Genomic DNA, 16,389 nt, shown 5'->3' with positions numbered 1-16,389 from the left:
TATTTGTGGTCTTATAGACCAATTGTTGTAATACAGTTGTTATCGAAGATACATATAGGGCTGACATTATGTACAGTGAAATATTTTCGCATTCGGAGGAGAGACTTGGTGATTGGAATTTCGTGAGAAGATTCTGTCGCAACGAAAAACGCCTTTCTTTTAATGATTTCCAGCCCTGTATCATTTCTGTGACACTCTCTCCCATATTTCGCGATAATACAAAACGTGCTGCCCTCCTTTGAACTTTTTCGATGTGCTCCGTCAGTCCTATCTGGTAAGGATTCCACACCATGCAGCAGTATTCTAAAAGAGGACGGACAAGTGTAGTGTGGGCAGTCTCCTTAGTAGGTCTGTTACATCTTCTAAGTGTCCTGCCAATAAAACGAAATTCTGTACTGGGATAGGCCACTTGCAGCCAACGAAAGACTCAAGTGACTAATTTTTGTTTAAATGGGCAGTGGCGTAAGACTGGTCAGTGGAGTCTCCAAGTATACCAAAGCAGTGAGTTCGGAGGTGACAATGTAGGCAAAAAAAAAAAAATAAATAAATAAATAAATAAATAAATAAATAAATAAATAAATAAAAAATAAATAAATAAATAACATTAAAAAGTGGGAAATTTGTGGTAAGGTCTTATGGGACCAAACTGCTGAGGTCATCGGTCCCTAAGCTTACACACTACGTAATCTAACTTAAACTGACTTACGGTAAGGACAACCACACACATCCATGCCCGAGGGAGGACTCGAACCTCCGACAGGGGGAGCCACGCAGACCATGACAATGCGCACCCGACCGCTCGGCTACCCAGCGCGGTAACATTGTAGGTGACACTCATTAGTTTAAAATGAGCAACAGACCTCATTTCTGATCTATAATAGACATGGCAGCGAGTTGACTGTAATCTTGCCAGAATAAATTTGGTGCCCATTGTGCGATTTTTCTTTTTTTGAGTCATCAGCCTTCTGACTAGCTAGATGTGGCCCATCACGAATTCCTCTCCTGAGCCAATCTCTTCATCTCAGATTAGCACTTGCAATATATGTCTTCAGTTATTTGCAGGATGTATTCCAATCTCTGTCTTCCTCTACAGTTTTATCCTCTACAGCTCCCTGTAGTACCATGGAAGTAATTCCTCGATGTCTTCACAGATGTCCATATCATCCTATTCCTTCTCCTTATCAGTGTTTTCCACACATTACTTTCCTCTCCGATTCCGCACAGGACCTTCTCACTCCTTACCTTATCACTCCGCCTAATTTTCAACAGTCGTCTGTAGCACCACATCTGAAATGCTTAGATTCTCTTGTGTTCCAGTTTTCCCACAGTCCATGTTTCACTAGCATACATTACTGTGCTACAAAAGTACATTCTCAGAAATTTCGTCCTCAAATTAAGGTCTATGTTTGATACTAGTAGACTTCCCTTGGCCAGGAATGCCTTTTGATGCCTTCCTTGCTCCATCTGCCATTAATTTTTTTGCTGCCTAGGTAGCAGAATTCCTCAACTTCGTCTACATCATGACCATCAATTCTCATGTTAAGTTTCTCGCCGTTCTCATTTCTGCTACTTCTCATTAGTTTCCTCTTTCTTCGATTTACTCTCAGTCCATATTCTGTACTCATTACACTGTTCATTCCATTCAGCAGATCATGTAATTTTTCTTCACTTTACTCAGGACAACAATGTCATCAGCGAATTGTATTGTTGCCATCCTTTGACACTGAATTTTAATTCGACTCCTGAAGCTATCTTTTGTTTCCATAATTGCTTCTTCGGTGTAGAGATTGAACAGTAGGGTCGAAAGACTGCATCTGTGTCTTAGCACTTCATTCTTGGTCTGTGTGCGGCCCAAAATGCTCCCAATTCTTCTTACCCTTCTGGGTGTGGTGGATGTTACTGTGATGTCAAGTGCTGATGTAGTGCAGGGAGGAGAGCGGCTGTCGTGACAGCGGAGCGCGCGCATGTGCCTGTTATGCGTGCGTGTGTGCAGGGCACCAGCGTGTACGTGTCGTCGCTGTCGCTGGCGGTGGTGGCTGCGGACCGGTACGTGGCGGTGACGCAGCCGCTGCGCGCGCGGCCGCGCGGCGCCTGCTGCCTCCTCGCCGTGGCGGCCGTGTGGCTGTGCGCGTGCGCGGGCGCGCTGCCGTACGCACTGCACGTGCAGCACCGGCCGGCCGACGGCGCCTGCGAGGAACACTGGCCGTCGGCGCGCGCGCGCGCCACCTTCGGCGCAGCCACTTTCTGCGCGCAGCTGGCCGTGCCGCTCGCCGTCGCCGCCTTCTGCTACGGCCGCGTCTGGCTGCGGTTGCGCGCGCGGGAGCGCGACCGGCGCGCAGCCAGCGCCGCTAGCCCGCCCGTCGCGGTGCGCGAGGCTGCGCGAGCGCGCGCGCGGCGCACTCTGCGCCTGCTGGTGGCCGTCGTGGCGGTGTTCGCCGCCTGCTGGCTGCCGCTGGCGCTGCTCAACCTGGCCGCCGACCTGAGCGCGCGCGCCACACGCTGGCGCTTCTTCCACCTCGGCTTCTTCGTGGCGCACGTTCTCGCCACCAGCTCGGCCTGCTACAACCCATTCCTGTACGCCTGGCTCAACGACAACTTCCGGCGCGAGTTCCGCCGCCTGCTGCCCTGCTGCTGCGGGGGCGTGGGCGCGGGCGGTGCCCACGCCGATGACGTCGTCGCCGGCGCCTGCGACCCCGGCCAGTCGGCGCAGACGCTGCTGCCAGAGTCCGACGTCGGCGTCGTCGCGGTCCCCGTCGTTTCCTACTGCGCTTCTGGCGAGGTCGTCCACTTCTCGACTGTCGAGAACCTGCTGGACCTCTCTCCCTCCATCTAGGTCAGTCTCCATAACTGACATTCCTTGTAGATCTGGTATTCTTCATATATCGAAAATTTCGTCATCTACATAATGAAAAACTCCACAATTTACTCCTCATGGATCCAGTAAAAATGTCGTGTGACTGGGGCCTCCCGTCAGGTAGACCGTTCGCCAGGTACAAGTCTTTAGATTTGACGCACTTCGGCGACTTGCGCGTCTATGGAGATGAAATGACGATGATTAGGAAACACCCAGTCCCTGATCGGAAAAAATCTCCAACCTAGCCGGGAATCGAACCCGGGCCCTTAGGATTGACATTCTGTCACACTGACCACTTTTTTTTTCCTTTCCCTTAGGGCCTCCCATCTCCCCTTCTAGCCCTTCCATTCGCTCTCCTTCATGCGCCTTCTTCGGCTGCCAGGGGTGGACATAGATCCGGTATTCTTCATATATTGAAAACTTCACCATCTAAAGAATGAAAAACTGCACCTGTCATTCATTTTTTAATGCTTAGCACAACACGTTTCTAGAATCTATTCTCATTTCCAAATGTATTTTTTACATAAATGTTTTTTTGACGTTCTCATATCTGTTTTTCTGCCTGTCTTGCGTTGTAGTTGTCTTTGTGAGGCTATAGTGCAACTGGGAAATAGGACAAAACGAAATTTTCCTCTATGCTGTGTTTGAGATGGTATTTTTGTTTTTCTGTTGACAAGTATTGTGCCTCCACCATTACTCAGAATAGCACCCAGAAGCAAAGCATCATTTACACTGTTTGTTTCTGTCATCAAAACAAGCTACAGAGGTATTACAACATTATGGATTCACAAAGAGTTTGTCCACAGTCAAAGGTGTTTAATGGTGCAGCTCGAAATTATTGTACAGCACAAAAAGTTAGTTGAAAACAGATTCAGTGGTAAAGTGCATAGCGAATCAGTAATTTTTTAAAAATTTCTTTCTAAATGTGTGATAACAGTACTAAGTTTCATAAATATGTACATTTTCTCAGAGAGAGAGAGAGAGAGAGAGAGAGAGAGAGAGAGAGAGAGAGAGAGCAATGATGGCAAAATAAATTTTATATTCAACGTCTTCGTATATATAATATAATCTACATAAAGTATAACACCTCTGGCTGTGTGCAAAGTCTTTACGAAACCATAATGTCGTAATACCTCTGTAGCATGTTTCGATTACAAAAACAAAAAAAAAAAAAAACATTATAAATGATTTGCCTGTGTCATTTTCTCCGTAATGGAGGAGTCACAATCTTGGAAGCAGACAAACAAAAATACAATCTCAAACAGAGCATCTAAGAAGATTCCATTTTGTGCAATTAACCGATTGTACTATAACCTCCTACAGAAAACTACGGGGTGTTCAAAAAAGTCTCTCCAGAGTGCCGTACGATCGTTTGCCACGCGTGCCGTATGATTGTTCGCCTGCCTGGGATACTTCCGTCCAAGTGGACTCTCCCAACATTCCACTGTTTCGTTTATCTCAGCCAGCGTCAGTAGTATCGTTGATGTGTGTCGTTACTTATTGACGTGAACGTTTGAGTTTAGTTCCTTTGTTCGCTTGTTTCGTCTTTGTCACTGTTAAAATGCTAACAATTGAAGAACGTGTGTTTTTAGTCGAATAAGTGTTCAAAGCTGGCGGTAAATACACAGTTTCAGTTCGTCAAACATTTAATTCAGTTTTCTCGGAGACAACACTCCCACTTCGCGATACTGTGCGAGATTTGATTAACAAATTTCGAAATACAGGTTCAGTGACAGATGCACCGAGAAGCGATCGTTCTAACGTTTTGTCTGTGTATAAACTACTCGATATTTCCGATAAAATGTCCATGAGTCCGAACAAGTCAGTAAGAAAACTCGCCCAGGAAATCGATGTTAGTGTCGGAACGGCCCACACAGCTGTAAGGAAAAAATTAGAGCTTTTCCCATACAAAGTGACAGACGTGCAGAAACTGAAAAACACTGAGCATGGCAAGAGACTGTGTTACTGTCAATGATTCTAAAATTTCGTTCAACAAAATGGAAGGGATATTCTTAATGAAACGTTTTTCACTGATGAGGATGGTTTCATTTATCTGGGTTCACGAACTCGCAAAATTCTCGCATGGGGAGTGCTGCAAATCCATTGTGTATTCATGAGGAACCACTTCATTCTGTGAAAAATAGGAGTTTGAATTGCAACTTCTAGGCGTCGGATTGTGGGTCCCATATTTGTCAACGAAAAAATAAACGCACAACGATATTGCAGTGATATTCTGTACCCATTCATAGCAGAACTTGTGTTAAGTGAAATACTGAACGGTTATTTTCAACAAGATAGTGCAACCGCGCATACAGCTCGCGTTTCAATGTCACTGCTTGCTGATGTTTTTGGTGATCGCACAATTTCACAGCGACTTTGGCCTCCACGATCGCCTGACTTAACACCACCTGACTTTTTCTTCTGGGGTGAAACGAATGCAACTGTCTATAAAAACCATCCAAAATCCATCGATGAATTGAAAACTGCAATATCCACTTTCACTGCTTCTGTTACAGAAGAAATGTTACAGCTTGTGTTTGGAAACATGATTAAACGAACTGAACAGTGTATTCAACAACAGGGGGGGGGGGGGGGGCACTTTCCACATTTAATGTGAAAATTTATAAGTAAAAATGAATATTCAGTAAAGTAATAACTTGTATTTCAATGAATTTCATTTCGGTATATTCACTGGAGCATATGGCACACGCGGTTAACAATAATAAGGCACTGCAGAGAGACATTCTGAACACCCCGTACAATGCAAGAGAGAAGGAAAATCACACTTGCAAACCTAAAAAAAAAAAAAAATATTGTGAAGAAATGCCCATGAAAATTGGAATAAATTCTCTAAATGCATTCCGCTAATCATGAAAAAATAAATAAATGCTGTAGTTTTTGTTTAAATCGTGAAACACTTGCAGGATTTCCAGAAATCATGTTATGACAAACGAAAATGAGTCACTGAAAACTTACTTATCTATACATTGAGGACTCTCAATAATATGCACTCATTATATTACACCTGAAATATACATTTTACAGATTACTGTTGGACAAGAAGTGGGGTCCCACAGGGCTCTGTTCTGAGCCCATTATAGTATCAAACTTCAATATCTAGACGGTTTCTTGATGAACCAACTGAGTTAGAAGCTCAAGTCCTTAAGAGTCATTCAGCAATACTACAGACCACAAAAATGTTATAGACCTCACCGTTGGAAGCGAATGTGAGGTTATACACTGTCAGATCAAAAACAAACATCCTTGCAACAGGTCTGATGGTATTCATAACACGTCCCCTCTTCTCGTAGCTCACATTTGCTGCCAAATAGGTGGCCTAGCAGCAGACACAGACCTCCATAAGCATGACACTGTAGAGCATCGTTTTTAGATATAGGTTTCTATCATCTCCTTGTCTTTCCTACAGCCTCTGCAAACCTTGAAATTTGTCTGTGTATTTTTGCTACACGCTATTTATCAATCATCTGTCATCAAACATGGGAGGTGATTCAAAATATCTTCTGTTTATAGGTGGCATAAGTCTGTCTGTCTGTCTCTCTCTCATTCTCTCTCTCTCCATCTCCATCTGAACAAGCCTCAGAGGATCCAACGGTACTGACCAACTGCCGTGTCATGCTCACTTGATAGGCATCACTGGATGTGAATATGGATGGGCATGTGGGCAGCACACTGCTCTCCTGACCATTGTTAATTGTCCTGACCAGAACCGCTACTTCTCACTCAAGCAGCTCCTCAATTGGCCTCACAGGGGCTGAGTACACCCCCCTGTACAACAACGCTTGGCAGACCCAAACAGTCCGGCATCCAAGTGCAGGCATCTGGTTCGCAGAAGAGCTTCTGTGAAGTTTGGAATGTAGGAGACGATGTACTGGCAGAATTGACGCTGTGGGGACAGGTAGAGGGTCGTGCTTGGGTAGCTCAGTTGGTAGAGCATTTGCCCGTGAAAGGCAATGGTCACGAGTTCGGGTCTCGGTTCGGCACACAGTTTTAATATGCCAGGAAGTTTCAGTTCTTGAATAGTTGTCAAATCCGTGACGTTACAGGTTAGAAGAACTTGCAAACTGACATGCATATAACGTATGGTGTAACAATATCTAGAGCATGCCAGGCCAAACCTGTTTGCAAAGAAAAGTTTCGTGATGGTCATCGAAGTAACTCCAGGAAATTTATCGCTATGGACGGAAACTTAACTGGAACTGAGTCATTCAGTCAACAGAGTATGTCAAGGATCTCGATAAGGAAGATCTGCACAGTAGAATTTGTAGAATCGTCGTTGGAGCATGTGAGAGTAGGTTCATCAATGAGCACACATTATGTCCATGATAGAGCACGCTTCGAAAAATACAATGTTTGAAGACTGCTGGTAGAGCAGGAATTCAGTATACAAACGATGGGGTCAAGTGATTCTGAACCCAGAAATCAGTTTCTTCAATGGAATATGCTGTTACGCGCATATTGAGACTGGTAGTTATTTCTCTGAAGGGTTTTTGTTTCAGTATAACTCGCCTATATCAATAATGAACTAAATACACATTTACGACCATTGGTTGTTTAGCTGAAAGAACTCAATGTACGATTCTCGACAGTCTGCATAACTTTGAGCCAAAAGATTTGTGACTTCCTGTTCGTGCTACACCGTTTATCACTACATTATTGTTCTTGTTGACTGAGACGGAAAATAAGTTTTGAGATATTTAATCGTGATAGGATTGGTAGGGAGGAAGAAGCGTGTCATCTTGAACGGGGAATCGTCGGCAGATGTATAAGCAAGTTCATGCGTGCCACATGGAACTGTGTTAGGGCTCTGTTTGCAGATAATGCTATCGTTTACCATCTTGTAAGTTCATCAGACGTTAAAAATCAGTTGCAAAATGATTTAGACGGGATATCGGTATGTTGCAAAAAGGAGTAATTGACTCTAAATACGAAAAGTGTGAGGTCATGCAAAAGAGTACTAAAAAGAATCCACTAAATTTACTTTGAACGACAAATAATGCAAACCTAAAGATGTTAATTCAGCTAAATACGCAAGGATTACGCTTATGAGTAATTTAAAACGGAACGATCTCATCAGCGAATCAAAGACTGCGATTTATTGGAAGAACACTTATAAGATGCTAAAGAGAGTGCCTACACTACACTTGTCTGTCTTCTTTTGGAGTATTGCTGTGCGATATGGGATTCTTACCAGATAGGATTGACGGAGGACATCGAAAAAGTTCTAAGAAGGGCGTTTCGTTTCGTATTATGGCGAAATAGCGGAGAGAGTGGCACGGATATGATGCACGATTTTTTGTGGCAATCATTAAAAAAGAGACGGTTTTAGATGCGGTGAGAATTTTTCACGAAATTTCAATCACCAATTTTCACCTCCGTAACGGTATGAAATTGAACAATAACATAGGGTCAGTAATAGGTAAACCATCTACATTTACATTCGTACACGAAAGCCGCCTTATGGGCTGTGGCGGTGGATATACTCCACCACTATTAGTCATTTCCTTTCCTGTTCAACTCGCAAAGAGAGCAAGCGAAAAACTAGAGTCTACATAAGTCCGTACGAACCTTAATCTCTCTAGCCTCACCTTCGTGGATATTACGCGAAATACACACTACAGGCCATTAAAATTGCTACACCAAGAAGAAATGCAGATGTTAAACGGGTATTCATTGGACAAATATACTAGAACTGGCATGTGATTACATTTTAACGCAATTTGGGTGTATAGATCTTGAGAAATCAGTACCCAGAACAACCACCTCTGGCCGTAATAACGGCGTTGATACGCCTGGGCATTGAGTCAAACAGAGCTTGCATGGATCGTACAGCTGCCCATGCAGCTTCAACGCGATGCCACAGTTCATCAAGAGTAGTGATTGGCGTATTGTGACGAGCCAGTTGCTCGGCCACCATTGACCAGACGTTTTCAGTTGGTGAGAGATCTGGAGAATGTGCTGGCCAGGGCAGCAGTCGAACATTTTCTGTATCCAGAATGGCCCGTACAGGACCTGCAACATGCGGTCGTGCATTATCCTGCTGAAATGTAGGGATTTGCAGGGATCGAATGAAGGGTAGAGCCACGGGTCGTAACACATCTGAAATGTAACTTCCACTGTTCAAAGTGCCGTCAGTGCGAACAAGAGGTGACCGAGACGTGTAACCAATGGCACCCCATACCATTGCGCCGGGTGATACGCCAGTATGGCAATGACGAATAGACGCTTCCAATGTGCGTTCACCATCATGTCGCCAAACACGGATACGACCATCAGGATGCAGTAAAAAGAACTTGCATTCATGCGAAAAACTGACGTTTTGCCATTCGTGCATCCAGGTTCGTCGTGGAGTACACGATCGCAGGCGCTCCTATCTGTGATGCAGCGTCAAGGGTAGTCGCAGCCATGGTCTCCGAGCTGATAGTCCATGCTACTGCAAACGTCGTCGAACTGTTGGTGCAGATGGTTGTTGTCTTGCTAACGTCCCCATCTGTTGACTCAGGGATCGAGACGTGGCTGCACGATTCGTCACAGCCATGCAGATAAGATGCCTGTCATCTCGACTGCTAGTGATACGAGGCCGTTGGGATCCAGCACGGCGTTCCGTATTACCCTCCTGAACCCACCGATTCCATATTCTGCTAACAGTCATTGGATATCTATAACGCGAGCAGCAATGTCGCGATACGATAAACCGCAATCGCGATAAGCTACAATCCGACCTTTATCAAAGTCGGAAGCGTGATTGTACGCATTTCTCCTCCTTACACGAGGCATCACAACAACGTTTCACCAGGCAACGGCGGTCAACTGCTGTTTGTGAATGAGAAAACGGTTGGAAACTTTACTATGTCAGCACGTTGTAGGTGTCGCCACCGGCGCCAACCTTGTGTGAATGTTCTGAAAAGCTAATCATTTACATATCACAGCATCTTCTTCCTGTCGGTTAAATTTCGTGACTGTAGCATGTCATGTTCGTGGTGTAGCAATTTTCATGGCCAGTAGTGTACGTTGGCGGCAGTAGAATCGTTCTGCCGTCAGCCTCAAATGCCTGTTCTCTAAATTTTCTCAATAATGCTCCTCGAAAAGAACGTCGCCTTCCCTCCTGGGGTTCCTATTTGAGTTCCGTAAGCATCTCCGCAACACTTGCATGTTGTTCGAACCTACAGGTAACAAATCTAGCAGCCCACTTCTGAACTGCTTCGATGTCTTCCTTCAGTCCGACCTGGGACGGATCCCAAACACTCGAGCAGTACTCAAGAACAGGTCGCACCAGCGTCCTATATGCGGTCCCGTTTACAGACGAAATCACACTTTCCTAAAATTCCCCCAGTAATCTGAAGTCGACCATTAGCCTTCCCAAGTACAATTCTTTCATGCTCATTCCATTCACATTACTTTGCACCGCTACGCATAGATATTTAACCGACGTGACTGTGCCAAGCAGAACTCTACTAATGCTGTACTCGAACATTATGGGTATGTTTTTCCTACTCATCTTCATTAACTTACATTTTCCTATTACAGCTAGCTGCAATTCACCACGACAAATAGAAATTTTCTCTAAGTCAAATTGTATCCTCCTATAGTCCACCAAGGACACCAGCTGACTATAGACCACAGCATCACCAGAAAATCGTTCTAGACCGCTGGCTACCCCTTCCGCTACATCATTTGTGTGCAGGGTGACAATTATTGAACTACATGAAATAAAATCGTCATAACTTCTGAACGACTTGCGTTAGGGCGTTCAAACTGAGCGGTTGGCCGCGGGGCATGATGGGAATTGCACGGTTTGATTTAACGACGAAACCCAGTTTTACTTGGATGGGTTCGTCAATAAGCAAAATTGGCGAATTGGGGGGACTGAGAGTCCCCATTTTGCGATCGAGAAGTCTCCTCACTCTCAACGAGTGACTGTGTGGTGTGCAATGTCCAGCCACGGAATAATCGGTGCGATATTCCCTGATGGCACAATGACGGTAAGTGAAGGTTTTGGTAGGCTATTAGACGATTTCATCCCCATTATCAAAAGTGACGCTGATTTCAATATGATGTGGTTCATGCAAGACGGAGCTCGACCCCATGGAAGCAGGGGAGTGTCTGATGTCCTGGAGGAGTACTTCGGGGACCACATTCTGGCTCTGGGGTACTCAGAGGTGACTGGAATGGGCCTCAAATGTTCAAATGTGTGTGATACCTTATGGGACTTAACTGCTAAGGTCATCAGTCCCTAAGGTTACACACTACTTAACCTAAATTATCCTAAGGACACACACACACACCCATGACCGCGGGAGGACTCGAACCTCCGCCGGGACCAGCCACACAGTCCATGACTGCAGCGCCCAAGACCGCTCGGCTAATCCCGCGCGGCGGATGGGCCTCGATTGACCGCCATATTCTCCGGATCTAAATACATGCTACTTTTTTGTGGGGCTGCATTAAAGATAAGGTGTACAGCATAATCCCAACACCATTGCTGAGCTGAAAACAGCCATTAGGGAGGTCATCGACAGCATCGATGTTCCGACACTTCAGCGGGTCATGCAGAATTTCGCTATTCGTCTGCGCCACATCGTCGCCAATGATGGAAGATACATCGAACATATCATAACCAAAATCCGAATATCTTAGTGATTTTTAAATGTTGAATAAAGTGTGTGGACACCGTAGTTTGTAACTACACTACTGCCATTAAAATTGCTACACCAAGAAGAAATGCAGATGATAAACGGGTAATCATTGGACAAATATATTATACTAGAACTGACATGTGATTACATTTTCAAGCTATTTGGGTGCATAGATCCTGAGAAATCAGTACCCAGAACAACGACCTCTGGCCATAATAACGGCCTTGATACGCCTGGGCATTGAGTCAAACAGAGCTTGGATGGCGTGTACAGGTATAGCTGCGCATGCAGCTTCAACACGATACCACAGTTCATCAAGAATAGTGACTGGCGTATTGTGACGAGCCAGTTGCTCGGCCACCATTGACCAGACGTTTTCAATTGGTGAGAGATCTGGAGAATGTCCTGGCCAAAGCAGAAGTCGAACATTTTCTGTATCCAGAAAGGCCCGTACAGCACCTGCAACATGCGATCGTGCATTATCCTGCTGAAATGAAGGGGTTTGCAGGGATCGAATGAAGGGTAGAGCCACGGGTCGTAACACATCTGAAATGTGTAACCAATAGCACCCCATACCATCACGCCGCGTGATACGCCACTATGGCGATGACGAATACACGCTCCCAATGTGCGTTCACCATCATGTCGCCAAACACGAATGCGGCCATCAGGATACTGTAAACAGAACCTGGATTCATCCGAAAAAATGACGTTTTGCCATTCGTGCATCCAGGTTCGTCGTTGAGTACACTATCGCAGGCACTCCTGTCCGTAATGCAGCGTCCAGGGTAACCGCAGCCATGGTCTCCGACCTGATAGTCCATGCTGCTGCATACGTCGTCGAACTGTTCGTGCAGATGGTTGTTGTCTTTCAAACGTCCCCATCTGTTGACTCAGGCATCGAGACGTGGCTGCACGATCCGTTACAGCCATGCGGATAAGATGTCTCTCATCTCGACTGCTAGTGATACGAGACCGTTGGGATCCAGCACGGCGTTCCGTATTACCCTCCTGAACCCACCGATTCCATATTCTGCTAACAGTCATTGGATCTCGACCAACGCGAGCAGCAATGTCGCGATACGATAAACCTCAATCGCGATAGCCTACAATCCGATCTTTATCAAAGTCGGAAACGTGATGGTACGCATTTCTCCTCCTTACACGAGGCATCACAACAACGTTTCACTAGGCAACGCCGGTCAACTGCTGTTTGTGTATGAGAAATCGGTTGGAAACTTTCCTCACGTCAGCACGTTGTATGTGTCGCCACCGGCGCCAACCTTGTGTGAATGCTCTGAAAAGCTAATCATTTGCATATCACAGCATCTTCTTCCTGTAGGTTACATTTCGCGTCTGTAGCATGTCATCTTCGTGGTGTAGCAATTTTAATGGTCAGTAGTGTAAATCCGAATATCTGTAGTGAAGTTTACATGTTGAATGAAGAGTGTGCACGCCGTAATTTGTAACTAGTTTCGTTTTTTTCCCTATAGTTCAATAATTGTCACCGTGTGAATTATGCGGTCGATACTGTAGGAAGTTCCGTGACGTAGCAGGTGGTGCCGTTGTCGGAAGGAAAGTTGCAACGCCAGAAAACTGTAGCAAAGTGTAGGAATATAAACAAAGGAATCGTGCTTGGTGTAGGGACTCGCCGTATATACACTGGGGTTATAGAAAAATATGGGAACGCCGTGAAAATGCTTGAACATAAATGCAGATGCTAGCAAAGCCAGCAGGTTACGCTGCTCTGTTTCGCCACTAACGGCACCTGTGGAATGTCCTCAACAGGTTTCAACTGCCAGAGGGGGTCGGAACAGTGTTCTGTGTATGTGTCAGTACGTAATGCCGGCGCCAAATGGTATCGTAAGGTTGTTTTTGTATGATCCCCTCGGCGAACGTGAAGTAAATTATGGTAAGAGATCGTCGCTGTACACGTTTTATAAACTTCTTGTGCTATATCTTCGAAAACAGCCAGATGTGGCTCCATGCCCCGCCCACATCCAATCCATTTCCGTGACAGCCATAATTGTGTCTACAGACAAACCGATCGAACGTGGGCAAAGTGTTGTTGCTCGTGTGGTGGGTAGTCCGGTAACCCAAGATAACTCAAATGTCTCACGTTTTAGGAGACACCATCTCGAAGATTTATAGCGCAGACAGAGAAAGCGGAAAAACGTCATTTCCCAAGTCACAACGCTGACGAAAATACACTCCTGGAAATTGAAATAAGAACACCGTGAATTCGTTGTCCCAGGAAGGGGAAACTTTATTGACACATTCCTGGGGTCAGATACATCACATGATCACACTGACAGAACCACAGGCACATAGACACAGGCAACAGAGCATGCACAATGTCGGCACTAGTACAGTGTATATCCACCTTTCGCAGCAATGCAGGCTGCTATTCTCCCATGGAGACGATCGTAGAGATGTTGGATGTAGTCCTGTGGAACGGCTTGCCATGCCATTTCCACCTGGCGCCTCAGTTGGACCAGCGTTCGTGCTGGACGTGCAGACCGCGTGAGACGACGCTTCATCCAGTCCCAAACACGCTCAATGGGGGACAGATCTGGAGATCTTGCTGGCCAGGGTAGTTGACTTACACCTTCTAGAGCACGTTGGGTGGCACGGGATACATGCGGACGTGCATTGTCCTGTTGGAACAGCAAGTTCCCTTGCCGGTCTAGGAATGGTAGAACGATGGGTTCGATGACGGTTTGGATGTACCGTGCACTATTCAGTGTCCCCTCGACGATCACCAGTGGTGTACGGCCAGTGTAGGAGATCGCTCCCCACACCATGATACCGGGTGTTGGCCCTGTGTGCCTCGGTCGTATGCAGTCCTGATTGTGGCGCTCACCTGCACGGCGCCAAACACGCATACGACCATCATTGGCACCAAGGCAGAAGCGACTCTCATCGCTGAAGACGACACGTCTCCATTCGTCCCTCCATTCACGCCTGTCGCGACACCACTGGAGGCGGGCTGCACGATGTTGGGGCGTGAGCGGAAGACGGCCTAACGGTGTGCGGGACCGTAGCCCAGCTTCATGGAGACGGTTGCGAATGGTCCTCGCCGATACCCCAGGAGCAACAGTGTCCCTAATTTGCTGGGAAGTGGCGGTGCGGTCCCCTACGGCACTGGGTAGGATCCTACGGTCTTGGCGTGCATCCGTGCGTCGCTGCGGTCGGTTCCAGGTCGACGGGCACGTGCACCTTTCGCCGACCACTGGCGACAACATCGATGTACTGTGGAGACCTCACGCCCCACGTGTTGAGCAATTCGGCGGTACGTCCACCCGGCCTCCCGCATGCCCACTATACGCCCTCGCTCAAAGTCCGTCAACTGCACATACGGTTCACGTCCACGCTGTCGCGGCATGCTACCAGTGTTAAAGACTGCGATGGAGCTCCGTATGCCACGGCAAACTGGCTGACACTGACGGCGGCGGTGCACAAATGCTGCGCAGCTAGCGCCATTCGACGGCCAACACCGCGGTTCCTGGTGTGTCCGCTGTGCCGTGCGTGTGATCATTGCTTGTACAGCCCTCTCGCAGTGTCCGGAGCAAGTATGGTGGGTCTGACACACCGGTGTCAATGTGTTCTTTTTTCCATTTCCAGGAGTGTATGTTTCGAGTGATCGTGACGGACGGTCATTGAAGTGGATTGTGACGAAACATTAAGAGGACGACAGCTGAAAAGGTCACTGCAGAGCTGAATATCCCCCTCGCGATGTCTGTCAGCAAGGGAGCTCCATAAGTAGGGAATTCTAGAGCGAGCTGGAATCCCAAAACACTCATCAATGATGCAAGTACCTGTAACAGGAAAACGTGGCGACCTGGACTGTGGAGCAATGGAAGAGAGGCATTTGGTCGGAACAGTCTTCTTTTCCACTGTTTCCAACTTCTGGACGAGTTTACATGGCCCAAGATTGAAACACAGTGGGAGTTCGGTGATGTTTTGGGCAGCCGTATTGTGTTGTTCCATGGACCACATGGCTATCCTACAGTGTTGGATTACTGCCAGGTATTATGAGATCATTTTAGCGGATCAGGTCCATCCCGTGGTACAGCTTAGGGTGAAGCTGTATTCCATGACGACAGGGGCACTATTCACCAAGCTCGCATCGTGCACGACTGGTTTTGTGGGGACCAGGATGAAAGGTCGCGTCTGCCTTGTCCATCACAGTCCCCAATTGAGCCTTTGTGGTCTACTTTGCGTGCGTGATCGCTCTCCGCCTCATCGTTTCCTGAACTCCGCGCTATTTTGCAGGAAGATTGGAATACAATCCCCATGAAAACCATACAGAACCTATATTTATGCACTGTGAGATGACAGGAAGCTGTTTTGAATGCGATTGGTTTTCCTAGACCGTACTAGGCGTGTTAATATTTTGTGCTTTGGTGCTTCCATATTTTCGTCCACCCCATGAAGCTAACACCCCAATCTCAAGATGTGAGACATTGAGATCGGTGCCAAAGGTTGTATGTAGATCGAATGTGGTGCCTAGGAAGCCTGCCAACTCGGATCGTTAGACAAACAAACAAGTCGCATTAACGAGTTTTATTACAAAAAGAAAATTACAATACAGTTTTGCAATTACACACATGTGTCACAAGCAAAGAACGACATAGAAAGTAATTAATCTTCTTTCGCATAAACAACCCCAAGTCTCTGCTACATAGAAAATGCAAGCAAAGTTACTAGAGCTGACGCTGCTATCCAAGTCGCCAGTCTTGAAGCTTCTGTTGAACCGGGGCTTCACCAATTTTTTAATTTTTTTTCTTTATTTTCTTTATTGTATTTCAATTAATCATCGGGGCGAGCTGGCAGCAGCATATACTCTGCTCTTCAGCCGAAAAACATAGAACAAACAAT

General features: G+C 46.3%; 1 protein-coding gene across 1 annotated transcript in view; it reads left to right on the top strand.

Moving 5' to 3' along the window:
- Positions 1 to 16,389, top strand: part of LOC126474303 (prolactin-releasing peptide receptor-like) — a 161,999-nt gene that overhangs the window by 116,847 nt on the left and 28,763 nt on the right. Inside the window, exon 2 of the mRNA XM_050101769.1 lies at positions 1,994 to 2,833. Within this exon, the coding sequence (XP_049957726.1) occupies positions 1,994 to 2,833 (840 nt within the window). The remainder of the gene's footprint in view (positions 1 to 1,993; positions 2,834 to 16,389) is intronic.

Source organism: Schistocerca serialis, chromosome 4 (genome assembly GCF_023864345.2).
Source record: "Schistocerca serialis cubense isolate TAMUIC-IGC-003099 chromosome 4, iqSchSeri2.2, whole genome shotgun sequence".
In the NCBI taxonomy this organism is placed as follows: domain Eukaryota; kingdom Metazoa; phylum Arthropoda; class Insecta; order Orthoptera; family Acrididae; genus Schistocerca; species Schistocerca serialis.
Note: the sequence above shows the minus strand (reverse complement) of the source record. Positions and strands in the feature narration are given on the sequence as shown.